This window comes from Bremia lactucae, linkage group LG1 (genome assembly GCF_004359215.1).
Source record: "Bremia lactucae strain SF5 linkage group LG1, whole genome shotgun sequence".
NCBI lineage: Eukaryota > Oomycota > Peronosporomycetes > Peronosporales > Peronosporaceae > Bremia > Bremia lactucae.
Window position 1 is genome coordinate 244,294 of NC_090610.1, and position 18,366 is coordinate 262,659.

General features: G+C 47.4%; 3 protein-coding genes across 3 annotated transcripts; 2 read left to right on the top strand and 1 right to left on the bottom strand.

Moving 5' to 3' along the window:
- Positions 1 to 101: 101 nt before the first annotated feature.
- Positions 102 to 1,421, top strand: CCR75_007036 (uncharacterized protein; the record flags this gene model as incomplete). Its single annotated transcript, XM_067965100.1, has 1 exon — positions 102 to 1,421. One exon carries the CDS (start codon positions 102 to 104, stop codon positions 1,419 to 1,421), a length of 1,320 nt encoding a protein of 439 aa, XP_067822931.1.
- A 352-nt stretch (positions 1,422 to 1,773) lies between these two features.
- On the top strand, positions 1,774 to 6,309 carry CCR75_007037 (uncharacterized protein). Its single transcript, XM_067965101.1, has 8 exons — positions 1,774 to 2,116; positions 2,191 to 2,274; positions 2,332 to 2,419; positions 2,489 to 2,766; positions 2,819 to 3,161; positions 3,221 to 3,438; positions 3,496 to 5,934; positions 5,993 to 6,309. The coding sequence occupies exons 1-7, from the start codon at positions 1,887 to 1,889 to the stop codon at positions 3,731 to 3,733; spliced, it is 1,479 nt and encodes a 492-aa protein (XP_067822930.1). The 5' UTR covers positions 1,774 to 1,886; the 3' UTR covers positions 3,734 to 5,934; positions 5,993 to 6,309.
- CCR75_007038 (uncharacterized protein) lies at positions 2,153 to 6,337 on the bottom strand (the record flags this gene model as incomplete). Its single annotated transcript, XM_067965102.1, has 2 exons — positions 2,153 to 5,934; positions 5,993 to 6,337. The coding sequence occupies 2 exons, from the start codon at positions 6,335 to 6,337 to the stop codon at positions 4,660 to 4,662; spliced, it is 1,620 nt and encodes a 539-aa protein (XP_067823164.1). The 3' UTR covers positions 2,153 to 4,659.
- Between the last annotated feature and the right edge of the window lie 12,029 nt (positions 6,338 to 18,366).

The window sequence follows — 18,366 nt, forward strand, 5'->3', positions numbered from 1 at the left end:
GTCTGTTGGCATTGGATACTTCTTGGGCCGTGGCTTTTCCCAGCTTACGACCGCACGTTGAAAAGGTGTTTTTTCAACGCGATTGATTGTTAGTACGAGGCATGCGACGTCGCAGCATCACGATCGTCGGCGCAGAAGGAGTGGGCAAGACGAGCTTTGTCCTCGCACTGGGCGCCAAGGCGCCCGTGGCGAACGAAAGGCAACACTTTTTCTGGCAGCGAGGGATGCAGAATGGGAATCAGATGACAACAATGCACATTCTGCGCAAACCGGAGACACTTTTGGACTACGAGGACGGAATCTTCGTGCTACTGTTTGACCTTACACAACGCGACTCGCTCTCCGCGGTCACTGCACAATGGGCGCACCTGGCAGACGTCGTTAAGCGAAGGCTTCTGCTTGTGGGCACTCATGCTGATTGCGCGAGCCAGCGCGAAGTCTTGCTCTCGGAAGTACATGAAATTGTGGGAGAGTATAATGGGTACGAAGAGGTCTGCTGTAGTCAAGAGGATGCAGGGATACTTCATGTTCAGCTAGCGCTAGCTCAATGGATGGTGAATGGACCTGCAACGCTCGCAATTGATATGCCGCTTGCGCGAGCTTCCATCTGTGGTGGCTTTCCGAGGCCCGTCGTGACGATGGTCACGAATGCATCGCATTGCTCGCCTTCATCTACGGACGATCGTCGACGTTCTCGTAGTCACACTGCATCGGACGAAATGTCGTCAAGTGCGATCGCACTGATAGCTTGTAGCGACGTGAAGCTCCGGACGATTTCCAAGGCAATTTATGACATTCGTGGGGCCATGGCTGAGAAAAGCAAACCACTGGCAAAATGTCGTGATCCTCAAATGAGTCACTGGCTCACGCGTAGTCGATACTTTGGACCTACTGAAAGCCTTCGTCAAAAACGATGGCAGGAGGAACAGAAGAAACATCAAGCAGCTCAAGGGCATACGCATCATCATCATACGAGCGCTACTCGGCGTCAGTCAGGTGCTCTCAAATCGTTGCATGTACCAAGTGAACCCCAACGTTTAACTCTCTCCGCACGGCGTAACTCGTTGCATTTGTCGAGCATTAGTATAGCAGCTTATGAGGCGAGTCTTATGCCTCTTGTAGACTCTGGCAACACACAGCCGCAGCATCCGCTTGAAGCAAGCTTTGCATTGGAGACACAGAAATGCTTGGCTAGAAAACGTGCATTGCGCCAGCAGCAACGAGCGGCCTCGAATGACATGTTTGAGCGAAGCACAATGTCGTCAGTAGCCTATTTGAATTGCTACGACGAGATGGATATGCCGCCACAGTTGCGGCCTATTTCTCCATCCTTGCGTCAATGCTTTCCTCGTTTAAAGTTATCCCCATCATCTCCGATGAAATCTCCATCGAGCCGTTTCAGAATTAATATAGAACCTTAAGTGTCTGAGGCAGACGAACTCGGCACATCCGGATATTGCTCGCGTTTAAATCAAATTGGTTGACAAGGAGGGCTTCAGCCCCATCATCTCAAAGGTCAATGAATGAAAGCCACTACAGTTTTGAGAACCACGCGCACGACACTTGTATTATAAATATAACGGTGAAGCTCCATGTACCGAAGGAGCTACTGAATCCATCGAACGCCTTACTGATCCAGTTGCCATCAATCCCTTACTACTACCACCGTCTGGTATTTGTACGAAAGCTCCTGTAATAGTCTCGCTAAAAATACAAGCAGCAGCGAGACTATTACAGGAGCTTTTGTACAAATAACCAGACGGTGGTGGTAAGTCGTGAACTGCGACGATATTGACGGCATGTTCGCATACATTTAATGCGTCTTTCGCAACTATAAATTGGCAATTCAAACGTACACATTTTACTCAACTTGGTAGCTAAATAAAATGGCGATGGCCCGGTGCGTTCGAGCTGCGCGAGCTCGGCACTTTGTCAGTATTTCATTAGGCACAGAGACTCGCAAGAATAGCATTGGCGTTTATGAGCTCGACACCATCTATGCCCTGTCTTCTGCTCCTGGAAAGGCTGGTGTAGCGGTTATTCGCATCTCGGGCGAACAGGCCAACTTGTGTTTGCAGCAACTGAGCAAGTCTCTAACGTTGCCGAGGCCGCGATTGTGAGTGTCATTGCAACACAAATTTCGCATTCCGTTGGGCTCACGAGCATTGACAAATGCTTTGGTTTACGTAGCGCTGCGTTACGAAAACTTTATCACCCTAAGACGAAGACACATTTAGACGACGCGCTTGTATTGCGGTTTCCACACCCACACAGGTACTTCGACGAATTGTGGTAGCTGTGCAATGTAAAGGGCTCAGTATTTACACGTAGTTTCACCGGAGAAGATGTCGTAGAACTTCATACGCATGGCAGTGCTGCCGTAATTTCTAGTGTCTTAGAAGCACTAAGTATAGTGCCGGTGTGTGATTTCGACCATGTTTATGAACGTTGAATCAATAGATAGTTACTATTATGCTTGCTTTTGTAGCATTGCCGAGCTGCAGAAGCAGGAGAATTTACAGAAAGAGCGTTTGACAACGATAAAATCGATTTACTGCAAGTTGAAGGGCTAGCAGATCTCCTAAGTGCTGAGACTGAAGCACAACGCCATCAGGCGCTTCGACAATTATCAGGTGATATTGGAGAAATATACGAAGGATGGCGTCACACTCTTGTCAAGTGTCTGGCTTATGTGGAAGCCATGATTGATTTTGGAGACGACGAAGATGATGTGACGTTTGCTGCTTATGAAGCTGCAGTGAAAAGGTAGAAATGACAATTTGTTTCTAAGTGTTTTCTGACAACTTTTTTTTGAAAGAGTGAGGGAGTTAGCTGATTCAATTTGCGGCCACTTGGCAGACAATAGACGAGGAGAAATTCTGCGAAATGGCTTCCAAGTCGCTATAGTAGGTCCACCGAACGCAGGCAAAAGTAGTTTATTAAATCGTCTTGCACGACGACCTGCCGCAATTGTTTCATCGATTGCTGGAACCACAAGAGATATTGTACAAGTACCGCTTAATATTGCCGGATATCCTGTTATTGTGAGCGACACAGCTGGACTTCGTGAAACGGAGGATGTTATCGAAAAAGAGGGTGTTTTGCGAGCTGAGCAATGTGCTAGCGACGCTGACATTTGTGTTGTGATGATGGACATACAGGTATGCAATCACGTCAGAAAATTTAATAAAGTCTTGCTGTAATCAGACTCCTTGTGCAGAATGCAGGAACACTTTTGACCGAGAAATACCAGTCGTATTTGCGCAGTGGTGCAATGATTGTGCTGAACAAGAGCGATCTGGTTGATAAAATCCATATTGAGAGCGTACTGGAAACAGTTGACTCAAAGCTGCTAGAACGCTTGTTAGTTGTTTCCTGTACAGAGGGAGACAATATTGAGGCGTTCGTCGACAACCTCGCAAGTATCGTCAAGGAAAAGTGCGTGCTTATCATAACACGATAGAACAATACTTAAAACCGTCTGATCTACTACAGGATTGAAGAATCTGGAGGAAATTCCACGAATGGTGCGATTATCACGCGAGAGAGACACCGACAAAATCTTGTCTCGTGTCTCTCATCCTTGGATCAGTTTCTTCTTGATCCATACCAAAGTGAACTTGCAGCTGAAGACCTTCGTCGCGCAGTCGCGGCCATTGGTCGCATTCTCGGACGAATTGATGTTGAAGACATTCTAGACGTTCTGTTCGCCGACTTTTGCATTGGCAAATAAAGCGTCACCTAAGTTGATGAGACGTCAAATTTACGAATTTTAGGCACTTGATGAAATGTTGAGCTTATGTCTGTGCGCTCGAAGAAAGCGACTCCGTTAACTGCGTTTCCAACTAAAAGATAGGAAGATACCTTTACTATACATGTCTGAGCCCGGCAGGATAAACGTATCCAACATCTAGCAATATTTATCGAAATTGACTTGCTGTTGGGGATCCCATGTCTGTTTCGATCAATATTGCTAGAGCTTCGAAGAAACGCAAACCTTTTTTAAAGTTACGCCACTTACCTCATTAAAGACATATTTGGCGGCAGGAAATGTGACAACTCATGCATCTTCACAACTAAGCGTCTATGTGGAGGCAGGATGATAGTTTGATCATACATTGGCGTTTGTCTTCGTCACATCAATAACCTAAGAATCAGCTTCTCTTCCATTCCAATTGTAATTATTTTTTTTCATTCATGGATTTTTTTAATTTACGGCACCCCACCATTAAATAATTATAGTTCAACGATGTCTCCAATAGAATTCTTTGACAAAGTACACTCTTTGTAAGTTAATTATTTTCAGTGAATAACTTTACGATCTCGCGAGACACCATCGCAGAAATTTGGCCGCTTGGGGAAGCTTGGGGAAGCTTGGGCTTCGAAAGTATGTATCCTTAAAATTCTATATTTGTGATGCGACATTTTACCGAAAAAAATATAAGCCCACCACTTAAAATCTGCTTGTTTAAACTTGTGCAAAGAATGCCTCATAACTTGTAGGCATTCACACCTTTTTCGCTAAATTTTATTTCGGTAATTTTTTTGTAATCGGAGCTGATAATGAGATAAAAAGATATCGTCATTTTGATGCCTGAAGGTTGAATAAATCAATTGCGTCGCATACCATTTTGCAAAACTTTCGCTGCCATTGCAAATTCATTTTACCCGTTCGTTTTGCTGCTCTAGCTGGTGTTTTACTTCCATGACTGCAGCCGGATTCGGATGGTACTTGGACGGGTCGATTGCTTGGCCACCGCCCATGGTCTCCTTGTCACTGCGAATAGGCTCAGTAGACATGTTTGCGTCCTCCTCCGTGATACTGCTCAAACCAGTATCGTCTGAATAGTTCTCCACCTTCATATCTGCAATACCTAAGACATCGTCCTCGAACTCGGTGCGGGTAAATTTCTCTGCCGTCATGCAAGGATCGTTTTCGGCAGCGCCATAAGGTGAGTAAATGAAAGAATTTGCCAGTGGGTCCTCCATGATAAGCGTAAAAGGCTCGGAACCACGCTTTAGTCCGTCAAGGCGCTCCAGCCAAGCGTTCAGCAGTGATCGGCCACCATCACTATCGCCAATCGCGAATGGATTGCCTTCTTCAATATTCTGTCGAACTTTGTCTAATAATCCTTCAACAGTCGTGTAGAGCCCACCGAGCGAGCCGTGCGCCATCTCGAGCTCAATTTCCGGAATGTTTACACACGCCGAGTCAGCTTTCAGAATATCGCGGTCCATGACGTTCGGTTCCTTGCGCTGGTCAATTTTAAGTGTTATGCGCTCACCCTGCGGCGGAATAGCACCTCCCGCCTTTACCTCGTTCGTTTTAAAACCGCAGGCCTCGCAGTTAAACGACATAATGATCACCTCTTTAAAATGAGGAATGTCCGTCATACACATGCAGGAGACACCGGGTGCCTGGCAAGCAAAGCAATCGGCAGGGATCTGGATCACCTCTTTTTTGGCAATATTTGCTTCTTCGACAAACTTGTCCAGACCTTCGTTGCGGTGTGGCAACACACGTGGAGCCTGCGAAGGCAAATCGTGCGACATGTCCGGCTGCAATCCGCAAATTAAATTTTGCTGTTCGGATCGATAATAATGCGTGACTTTCATCATTGGATCGACAGTTGGTGCGTGAGGGTTTTCAATGTGCGAATTGCCCGACGGATCATCCAGCACTATCGTAAATGGCAGAGTAATACCTGCCGACATTAGTGCGAGCTTCGCAATAAAGTCGTCAATCTTTTTACTGGTCTCAAGGTCAGTTTCACGACGATGCTCTTGGTTTTCACGTAAATCCTCAATGGCTTTTTGCAGCACACCTTCGATGGTATTAATACTACCGCGCTGAGTCTCGCGTGGAATTTCAAAGTCCAATGACGGGAAGTAAATGACACCTGCATCAGCCTTTATCAGCTGGCGATTAAGGTCCTATAGCAATAAATACAACGTCAGTAGCTGTATATTCCGTGGCTTACGACGGCTGCACCTCTATTTGTGTGAGCTCAAGCTCAATTTTGGCGCCTTGTTCTTGCACCTTGCCTCCAAACTGCACCTCGCTATTTTTACAGCCACAATGCTCGCACTCGAACGACATAAGAATAACTTCACGAAAGTATGGAATTACGGTAAGCAGGAGCTTGGTCAAGCCGTCTTCATGGCAGTTCATGCACAAACTTGTCATCGTTGTGACCTCAGGCCCGTCGTTCTCAGCCTGAAGCGTGTAGATTGACGGCACATTGTCATTTCCATTATTATCCACGTCTTTTAAGTGAAAGCGCTCATCCACATTTGGCCGCGTGCCGCCAAGCACCTGAGGTGCCTTCTCCGACATACTTTGCCTGGATTATTTTAGTTTGGCTGGTCAGACGTCAACCGATTTTGCATTTTTATGCTCTCATTTAGTCCACTAATTGACGTTAGCAATTAAATTTGCGTGGTTCTACTGCTGATAAGGTTTCATTTTTAAATTCTCGACAAGGCATTATTACATTATTCGTTTACTCTTTCGATAATAATCCACAATTACACCTTCCTCGTATCGTTAAAGGATACTTTCACGTCAATGGCGTCCATTAAATGGACATAAAGACGAGTTTGAAAACAATGCGTTTGAGATCTTCGAGTTGATTTTTCATCTTATAGAGAGTGGAGTCACTGCACCTCACTTAAATCTTCACAGCCACAACCAAATAATTTGCGCACGTCTACCAATAGTCTAGCAGCGTAGGTTGCAGTTCACTTTGTCGGAGCTATTCGATGAATTACCGCAAAGGCAGAGGATTACGCATTCAGTATGTCCCTTGTCTTACAGACAAAAATGTGGAGCGTATCTCTCTAGTGTTAGCAAATTTTAATACAATTATATATTTTAATCTGCTAAATCTAGACAACTATTGTTTTATGATCGGTACTCAAAAATTGCAGCCGTGATCGCCGTCCCTAGTTAGAGCTAGAGCTAAAATAGGGACGGCGTTTAAGGCTGCAATTTTCGAGTATCGATCATTAGTATGATTCTAAATCGCATCATGCAGGATTTCATCGTTGCTGTGGCAAGAATGACTTGCTTCTCAAAAGCAAAATATGGAAAAAATACGCTATCTGCCACCATTTAAGGTGGTAACAAAATATGTAACGCGCTAAAGTTGCCCTAATGTTACACAGTCCCCGTTAAGTACACTTGGTGTACTTAAGGGAATGGTCAATTACTAAATAATAGTAATAAGACCCAGCACTCGGGCGTGGTGCACATTTGTGACCAACCCTTGTGTATGTGATGCACATGGGTGCATTCACATTAGGAGGGATGACGGCTAGCGTCATCCGTTACGCGAGGTATCTAGAAAGATACGCTCGCAATACATATTACATGTTATCTATTGAGATGACATTTTAATTGGTAAAAATAGGTATTTATATTTAATTCTATTAAATATAAATCAGTCTGAAAACTATTGCAAACGCACAGCCGATTAACCGCTGGCGTCACAGACAACATGAAACAGACGGCGCAGAGCACGTCGTCTGTTATCAGTCGCGTCAGCTTCAACCAGCTGAGCGCAATTATCCATTGTACGACAAGGAATTCTACTTGGTAAGTGCGCACGAGGAGACGGATTACGCTCCCGTAACGACACTTAACCAGAGTACTTAGTGTGTTGGGTGAGGTCGCTCAAGCGCCCACCCCAACTACCTCACTGCACGCAAGAGAATCAGCTTAAACCGCTTCCTCGCTGTGCTAGGGTGTGTGTCTAAGTAGATCGTGGCCGCATTACGACGTGCCCGCCTACAAAATACGTTAGGAATGCTAAGGCAGCACGCTCAATGCTTTGTAGTTGTCGAGAAAAGTTCACGTGTTATGGCGGAATTTTGTGTCATCTCGTTAATAACATCGGACACAGCAAAGTTGTGCCTATATTTAAATACATTAGATCGGACAACGTAAATTTGTCCCTAATTCCACCGGTTGCCCTTCAGTTGTTATTGAAACGTGGTGTGGTTCAGATTAGAGTTCAATATTGATTAGTAATACCTTATCGCTAAAGGGAGGCGACACGCGTTGGCAACCATATAGAAATATACTGGCAGTGCTAATTTAGCAGGTAGTCTATATCAGGCTAACTAAAGATAAAGCATTTTTTACTTCTCGAATAATCTCCGTAGAATTAAGTGGCTCTTGAGCTTAAAGTAAGCTCTTAAAAAGCCCATTACACCTTTGGAGGTGGTGACAGCTCCTATTTTGACGCGCACATGCTGACGCGTCTGCCCCGCGAACAAGATTTCTAATGGCAGTCTGCCGTTAACGCAATCGAGGCCTGAATTGCGTGTCATAGTGGAAGCTGGTGACATTGTTACTTTTGAGAAAGAGGGGGACATTGCATATCTATTTTGGATTTTTAACCATAAGACTTTTTATCTTGTCACGAAGTAAAAAAATGGGATGTTAGGTGGCTTGTAGGTGCTACATTTACTTAAAGTGTAACGGGGTGTATCGTTACGAAATTAACACTTAAAGGTTGTTAATTAATATATTATCTAAAAAGTAGAGAATATTTGGAGAAAATTACTTTATATAGTAATGTTCAGAAATCTTATTCATAAATAGGTAGAGGCCATTATATCTATTTATCCCGAAGACTAATCAGCTGTAAACGTAAACAAAGAGAGAGACAGATAAGATTTCAATTCCATGTTTAGTATTAGTTTATGATTATAGATAGAAAGAAGAGATACTTAATTATTTTAATACAGCTATCATTAAACCCTCATTAAGGTAGTTGTCTTGAATAGAAGTCTTCCTTAGATATGTCAATCTTTAAGGTTTCCGGACAACGCGTGTGCGTTATCCCAGAAACAGAAGTCTGTACTGCTGTAACCTCAACAGTTCTGCCTGTTGAGAGCCTTGTTGATTCAGCAAGGCTACCTTCTCCTTCGCCTCGTCAAGTTCATGTTGTATGAACTTGGCGATGGCTGAATGGAGTGCATCTCTGTCCAAACTGGACAGCATGGCCAAGATGGCATCGTTCCCTACGGTCGAACTCATTCGTTCGACCGCACTCCTTTCTATGTTACTTAGAAAAGAGTAGCTTTCACGCGAAACGTGATGCGAATTCCCACTATCATCTAAAATGTCCATGTTAGATGAAGGAAATGTGGTCCTTGGACGGACTACAAAGTGCTACCAGGTGTAACGGGGCACTACGACTTGTACTGTTTCAGAACAAGTCCACTTCGCACTGCTTCAGTTGCGAGTGATGCCTTACGTCACTTCACGCACACTAGTACGTGCAGAGGGAGGCTTCTCTTAAGACAACTAACTTAAAGAGGGTTAAATGAAAACTGTATTAAAATAATTAAGTATCTCTTCTTTCTATCTATAATTATAAACTAATACTAAACATGCAATTGAAATCTTATCTGTCTCTCTCTTTGTTTACGTTTACAGCTGATAAGTCTGCGGGATAAATAGGTATAATGGCCTATACCTATTTATGGATAAGATTTCTGAACATTACTAAATAAAGTAATATTCTCCAAATATTATCTACCTTTTGGATAATATATTAATTAACAACCTTTAAGTGTTAATTTCATGTAACGATACACCCCGTTACACTAGCACAGCGAGGAAGCGGCTAAACCAGCTTATCTTGCGTGCAGTGAGGTAGTTGTGGTGAACGCCTTAGCGACCTCACCCAACGCACTATGTACTCGAGTAAAGTGTCGTCACGGGAGCGGTAATACGGCTCCACTTAGTAAGTAGAAAGTATTTTTTAGACTGATTTATAGTTAATCGCATCAAATATAAATACCTATTTTTACCAATCAAAATGTCATATCTGAACACGACTATGTATTGGGAGCGTAACTTTCTAGATACCTCGCGTAATGGATGACGCTAGCCGTCATCCCTCCTAATGTGAATGCACCTATGTGCATTTACATACACAAGGGTTGGTCACAAATGTGAACCACACCCGAGTGGTGGGTCTAATTACTTTATTTAAGTTATTGACCATCCCCTTAAGTACATCAAGATTACTTAAAGGGACTGTGTAACTTTAGGGCAACTTAAGCCCGTTACGCCATCCCCCCCTTTAAGACCGAATTTACATTTAGAATTCGTCAAAGCGGAAGGAGGAACTGCGAGCTGCATAACGCGCCGCTAGGTCTCCCATTCACTTTAGCGACCTGTGTTTTCATACACGGCGCTAGATATGCCACCTAAAGGAGGCCGCGTTAACGCGCCGGCAGCCTCCAATGCCTTAGTCGAAACGCCGACAGCTACTGCTGCTGTCGCGTTAACGGGGCAGCAGCAGTAGCTGTCGGCTTACGGATCCATCCCACTTTAACAGTGAGGATATTGATCCCTCGCTCATTGTAGTGATTCGGACAACGATCTCATGAGGAAGAATGATAGAGCATTATTGCCCATTCAAACTTCTCTCATGGCTCACAACATGAAGACAGCAACATTTACGAATGCTGTCTCGTCGTCTGCGCTAAATAGCGCAGCGACGGTTAATGATAGCGCTGCCTTTAAGGCGCAGCTGCTTCTTCGTTGGCTAAACCCACAACGCCTTATGCTCAGATCATTATCCATAATGGTTGTGACATAGAGTACTCGGAGCCTAAAGCTCCGCCGACGACACGTGAACGTGCTCAGTCGGTGTCACAAGACAGTGGTTTTGAACGTGGCTATGTGGCGGGTGGCATGTCACTGATGCTAACTCCATTTAAATGGTCTCGTTTAAACGGGCCAAGAGCGTCGCTCCAAGAGCGCGCTCTTTTAGGCGCACATAATTCTTATGGCGCCTTTAAGTCATGGAGGGCTCATGGAAAATCGCTTGGGCGTATTTTCCCGATCCCGGTCGTGTTGCGTTCAAATGAAACGCCCGACCAATACGAGGCGGAATTCAGCGCCGCATTCATCCGCTTTCTGATGCGATGAAACAGCGGTCGCAGCGAATTAATCTAGCCCGCTTGTGTGAAAGCCATCATGGGCGGTACTGTACCCCCTGTTTCTTCTCACAGCGCTACTTCTGCTTGTCCATTTGACACTAGCGAAGAGGCCTCAGCTGGTGCTCCTTTTCATAGGCAGCCACCAAGCCGGGCGCATCAATACGTAGGGTATCGATGGCTCCCAAGAGTCGACACTCTTTCGGCTAACCTTTCCATTGGACGAGGATCTGATACCTTTGCCTCACGGAGCGGTAGAGCAAGCAACCTTCCAACTAGAAAGCGTTGATTCCCACCCGCATCCATCAGTGCAGGCGGCGCTCGATAGGAGTGGCAATCTCGCCCACCTACTCAGGGCTGCCTTACCTTCGTCCAATCAGTCACAGGCGTTTAGCGCTGCTGAACGACGCATTGCGGATCTCGAGGGTCAATTCTCGCGACTGAATTCGGATCTTTGTGATGTCCGAGCGAAGGCTCGTCAGGTTATGAACGCTGAAGACTCGCTTGGACCTTTTTGAGCGGATAATGCTGAGGGAACCGCGTTACTCGCGTGATGTCCCTCGCTCTTCGAGTCCTTTTCGTGATGGGAGGAGTCGATCGGCTGATAGTTTTTCGCCTTCTCCGTCTCCCTCACCCGAACGACGCTCGACTCACAGTCGGCGTCACCATCGGTCTCCTTAGACGGATGGGGGTATGTGACCTCATTTGGGTCTACATACCGTTTCAGACGACCCACGCAAAATACGGGGGGTGTCTTCAGATACGGGGGAAGGGTGAGTCTATAATTTAGGTCTCCAACCTCTTCTACCACCGTAAAGGGCCCAATGAAACGCGGCAACAACTTCCTAGTACCTCCAGGTAGTGCAGAAATTGAATTATTAGGTAGGGTAGCAGTACATAATAGTACTTTTTCACCCACTCTAAAGCGTTCATTATTATTGCGACCATTTCGGTCCGCAAATTCTTTTTGCTTGTCCTGTGCGCTTGCCATCGCGTCACGGATTTTCGTGTGATGGCTAATCGCTCATCCACAAAGCGTTGAGCCTCGCTCACGCTTTTAGCATCAAACTCGCCTATGATACCGCCAAGAGGTCGGTCATAAGGCGTAGTTTTATTGACCACTGCTAAACTGGCAGGGTCACTAGGGCAAGTTTCAGACGTTGAGATGATACCTTCGCGGGTCATCGTTATATTGGCGAAACTATGCCCCTCTTTCTCACCGAGCATAGTGAGAGGCCCTCCGCTACTTAGACTCGGGCTGCGCACAAACGAGACTGGCGTCCGAGGATGACGCAGTCTGTTAATATAAAACGATGTCTCACCCGTACTGGCGTGGGCACTGTTATTTATAGCGAACTCGATAAAGGGCAATTGCTTGCTCCACTCTTTGGGAGCTGCTATATTGCGTAAGACATCCGCCACGACCCGATTGGCACGTTCGGTTTGGCCATCGGTCTGGGGATGATCTGCGGTCGACATATGGAGTTTGCTACGTAGCAGCTCGAACAAATGTCGCCAAAAACCAGACGTAAAATGTGGATCCCGGTCCGATACTATGGGCTCGGGCATCCCGTGTAGTCGGTAAACATGATTTGGGAACAAGAGAGCTGCCTCCTTGCCTGTGATCGATGTCTTACATGGTGCTAAATGCACCATCTGGCTCAGTCTGTCTACAAAGACGACTAGCCCTGTCCGACCCTTATGATCGGGCGGCATGCCAAACATGAAGTCCAGACTTACTACTTCCAAGAGTTGGTTGGAATCGGTAGCGGCTTCAGTGGCGCCATGCTGGACGGTGCAGGCTTATGCGGTGACACTGTTCGCAAGAGCGAATCTAATTGGGTACCCATTTACATGTGTGTGGCCACCCATATTCGTGTGACCCTTAAGATTCTTTTCACGGTCAGATGTCTTTTCATGGCGCATATGGGCTCTTGAAGGATCATCAGCTTGAGATCTGTGTCATGAGGCATAGAGCTTCTCAAGGGATCAGAAGGTGACAGCTGATGCCATAACAGGCCATCGCTGTAGCTAAAGCGATTTATCTTAGCTTTCAGGTGCGACGGAAGGGTTACCTTTCGTCCACCGAAGTGATCCAACAGCAGGCTACAGGGTCGTCCTGACTGTAGCTCTCTTTTATTTTAGAGGCCAATTGGCTCGTCACGTGGTATGCCTTCATGGCTGCCAGCGTTGACGGCTGAAATTGTGCTTTCGCACTAGACACACTTTCCTGGTGTCTCACCTCGAAGTCTGGTCTGCGCGATAAAGCGTCAGCTAAGACATTCGTCTTACCCGGGTTATATTCAATTTTGATATTAAATTCAGAGAAGAATGTGAGCCATCTTGCTATTCTGGCGATATGTGCGGTGAGTTTATTGCGGTCCGCAGTGATGCGTGATCGTTTAGACCACAAATGGTTCGGTGCCCAGTAGGTGCACGCGAAACTTGACAAGAGCATACTTTATTGAAAGTAGCTCTTTGTCATGGTCGGGGTAATTCAGTTCCGCGGCTTTTGAAAGCCATAAGAGATGACGCGGTTAACGCCGTCGTCATCCTTCTGTATGAGCGCGCTGCCGATTGCAAAGTTACTTGCATCGCAGACGACGCTAAAGGGCTTATCCGTGTCTGGCAATGTCAAGACCGGTGCCCTACAAGAGATTGCTTCACTGATGTGAACGCATCTTCTTGTTTTTTTAACTAAATCCATTCTGCGTCTTTTTCAGGAGATCATATAATGTTTAGTTTGCTCCGCATAATTCTTGCTATATTTATGCAAGTAATTAGCGATCCCTAGGAATTGGCGCAAATCCTTCACATGCCGTGGGATTGGCCATTCCTTTACTGATTTTACCTTGTCTGGGTCTGCTCGTACACCATGGGTACCTACGATGCAACCCAGTACAGGTATCTCAGGGACCCCTATGACGCACATTTGCAAGTTGACGTACAATTAGGCGTCCTTTAAAGTCTGCAACACAGCGTCTAAATACCGCTTGTGCGACTCTATTGCGCTCAGGCCGTCCTCGGCCTTACTGTGCACGAATACATCGTCAAAGTAATGGGCGCGTAGGCACGGTGCTGACGCATCACGTGAGCCACCACTCGGTTGAATGTCGCTGGTACGTTTTTCAAACCTTGGGCCATCACAAGCCACTCCCAAAGCATACCGCTTCGGGTGCTACAGCTGTTTTGGCTATATCGGAATCTCTCATGAGTACCTGATAGTAGCCATCCTTCAAATCCAACGCGGAAAAGATAGTTGACTGTCGCATGGAGTATCTTTCCGCGGGATCGGTGTTTGCGCCGGTATGGTCGCCGTGTTCAGCTTGTTGTAAGTATGAGCCACGCGCCATCCACCTGTGGCTTCACGCACACAAAAGGTCGGGCTGCAGTGAGGCGACTTGTTCTCACGTACGTGTCCCGATTTGGCTCGCTTGTCGAAGAACTCATCGATATAATCGACTTGTTCTTGCCGTTTCTAGGACGCTCTCGTCCATTGTGAACGACGAGCAACAGTCCACCAAGTTCTCTTCTGGAACTGGTGTGACTATTTCGTGGATCTTTCCTTCCTTAAGTTCGGACAGGAATAGATCCCACGGCGTCTCCGGGAGTTTTACTATCTCATCGGTAGATTTAAAGACTTGCTGGAGCACCTCAACTGAGGATGCCTCCGCAATTTCGTCTTTGACGGCCTCAAACACCTCGTTCGAAGGCCCGTCCTATTTAATTGGTACTGATCGAAAGGTCACTCGTTTTGACGTGCCTTTGATCGTCCTAATCTGCCGGGTACTCGTTCTTCGAGTCACCACGACCTTTGTCAGGGAAGCGGGTGCCGTTGCTCTCCTGGCTAACGCACCCCTTCCAACCGCACCAGGTTCTAGGCACTGTGCTGGTTCATGCGACGCTGTGCTTCCTGTCAGCTCGCTGTCTACTGCCACAAGCTCTCGGCTCTGTACAGGACTATGGGACACATGACTACTTTTCATTGCCGTTTTCACTACTTCAGTCTCCACGAGCTGGGTAGGAATTGGAGACGTTTGACATCCCGTCAACGCACCCTCAGCTGTGTTCGACACGACATCAGTTGCATACGCCTCTCGCAGGAGCACATCCTTTCCGGTGTCCTGCTTAGAGTTCGAAGCTGTGGGTGTACGCCAGTCTATCCACGGTTGGTATTTTTCATACCATGGCATGCCTAGGATGAGGCCATACGGACTCTCCGTGCCTAGCACTGTGAACTTCAAAATTACTTGCATCGCAGACGAAGCGAAAGGGCTTATCCGCGTCTGGCAATGCCAAGACCGGTGCCTCCACAAGAGACTGCTTCACTGATGTGAACGCATCTTCTAATTATTTTAACCAAACCCATTCTGCGTCCTTTTTCAGGAGATCAGATAATGGTTTAGTTTGCTCAGCATAATTTCTTGCTATACTTATGCAAGTAATTAGCGAGCCCTAGGAATTGGCGCAAATCCTTCACATGCCGTGGGATTGGCCATTCCTTTACTGATTTACCTTGTCTGGGTCTGCTCGTACACCATGGTACCTACGATGCAACCCAGTACAGGTATCTCAGGGACCCCTATGACGCACATTTGCAAGTTGACGTACAATTAGGCGTCCTTTAAAGTCTGCAACACAGCGTCTAAATACCGCTTGTGCGACTCTATTGCGCTCAGGCCGTCCTCGGCCTTACTGTGCACGAATACATCGTCAAAGTAATGGGCGCGTAGGCACGGTGCTGACGCATCACGTGAGCCACCACTCGGTTGAATGTCGCTGGTACGTTTTTCAAACCTTGGGCCATCACAAGCCACTCCCAAAGCATACCGCTTCGGGTGCTACAGCTGTTTTGGCTATATCGGAATCTCTCATGAGTACCTGATAGTAGCCATCCTTCAAATCCAACGCGGAAAAGATAGTTGACTGTCGCATGGAGTATCTTTCCGCGGGATCGGTGTTTGCGCCGGTATGGTCGCCGTGTTCAGCTTGTTGTAAGTATGAGCCACGCGCCATCCACCTGTGGCTTCACGCACACAAAAGGTCGGGCTGCAGTGAGGCGACTTGTTCTCACGTACGTGTCCCGATTTGGCTCGCTTGTCGAAGAACTCATCGATATAATCGACTTGTTCTTGCCGTTTCTAGGACGCTCTCGTCCATTGTGAACGACGAGCAACAGTCCACCAAGTTCTCTTCTGGAACTGGTGTGACTATTTCGTGGATCTTTCCTTCCTTAAATTCGGAAAGGAACAGATCCCACGACATCTCCGGGAGATTTACTATCTCATCGGTAGATTTAAAGACTTGCTGGAGCACCTCAACTGAGGATGCCTCCGCAATTTCGTCTTTGACGGCCTCAAACACCTCGTTCGAAGGCCCGTCCTATTTAATTGGTACTGATCGAAAGGTCACTCGTTTTGACGTGCCTTTGATCGTCCTAATCTGCCGGGTACTCGTTCTTCGAGTCACCACGACCTTTGTCAGGGAAGCGGGTGCCGTTGCTCTCCTGGCTAACGCACCCCTTCCAACCGCACCAGGTTCTAGGCACTGTGCTGGTTCATGCGACGCTGTGCTTCCTGTCAGCTCGCTGTCTACTGCCACAAGCTCTCGGCTCTGTACAGGACTATGGGACACATGACTACTTTTCATTGCCGTTTTCACTACTTCAGTCTCCACGAGCTGGGTAGGAATTGGAGACGTTTGACATCCCGTCAACGCACCCTCAGCTGTGTTCGACACGACATCAGTTGCATACGCCTCTCGCAGGAGCACATCCTTTCCGGTGTCCTGCTTAGAGTTCGAAGCTGTGGGTGTACGCCAGTCTATCCACGGTTGGTATTTTTCATACCATGGCATGCCTAGGATGAGGCCATACGGACTCTCCGTGCCTAGCACTGTGAACTTCTCTTTACAAGAGAAGTCACTAAAGCTGAAGGCGAGTTCTACCTGAACTCCTTCAGACTTAACGAGCGCGCCGTTCCCTAAACGAACGGTCGCTTCTTCTCGCTTGCCATCCTGGCAAAGCGAATCAACATCGCCGGTTTCTTTCTTAGAGCCGCGAGTTTTACAAAATATTGTGATGCACCCGATTTCACTAGGAGGGTCATCGCGTGGTCATAGCTCTTACTGGAGCGCTATAGACCAGCAGGGTTGAGGTCCGAAATATCGAGACCTCAGGTACTATGCTACCCATTTGTTCCACAACTCTGAACTTTAGCTTCAGAGTCCGCGCCAGCAGGGAATCCCGCCCCTACTGCGCTCCTGCATTTCCCGCCCCTCAGTGGTCGATGCAGAACTCATGCATCTCGCTCACTGGTTCTTGCCATCGCCCTTTGGGTAGGGATTCCTCTTTCTGGGCGTCTTAGCACCAGCAGAGACTTATCATAGCAGCGAGCCATCATATGGCCGCGGTTGCCGCGCTTGCCGCATTTGTAACAAACAACTTCTGCATTGCGCAACTCCATGGGAGTGGCACCTGACCTCTCGGTCGACGGCTTATACCAAGCTGTCGCCGAGGCACTGTTGTAGGATGCTCATCAACTAAGGCAATTCGGATTGCCTCTTCCATCGTCGACGGCACCTTCCTGAAAAGGGCCTGTCGCGATGGGCCATGCCGTAGTCCGTTCATAAACGTGGGCACCTTAATGTGCTCCGGAATCGGACCTACGGTTATGGACGCCGACAGCGAGCGCATCTCTTGCACATACTCTTGCAGAGATCACTTTGCCTGTCGCGCTCCAAAGAAGCGCGCCTGAAGCAACACTTCGTTGTTCGGCGGCTGGTACATGGCGCGAATCTTTGTCTTAAAGATCGCCCATGAAGGGAACGCTTTTCTGTCCGCCATAAGCGCGGAGCAAGCCCACTCTGAGGCCTTACCGCGCAGATTCGACAGGCGTTCGACACCATCCGGTTGTCGTCCTCGATGAGCTGCATGACACCGCATTGCTCTACGGCTAAAAGCCAGTGGACAATCGTGTGCGCCGCAGTTCCATCGAACTTGGGCGGGTCCATCCGAATGGGCCTCGGCTGATGCGGCCGGGCAGAGAGCATCTCAACAGTCCTGTTGAGAGCCTCGCTCCGAGCCTGCTCATGCCTCAGCTCATCCTGAGTCTGAGTGATGGACTTTATCGCAGCATGGCCCTATGCCTCGGACGCGGCCCTCCGCTGTCCGAGCACGAATGCCTCAAACTGCTCCAACTGAGCAACATGTTGCTCAGGAGGACTACCCAGGAGCCTGGCCAGGGCTTGTTCACCAAGTCCCTGCGCCATTAGCCCTGCCACCTCCCGATGATGTTCGGAGAGGTGGGGAAAATGAGCCCAATCAATGTTGAGGCTCATCCTCACGTACACACGCAGAGATGCGGGTCGTGGGAAGGATTTCAAGTGCTACCAAGTGTAGGCGGG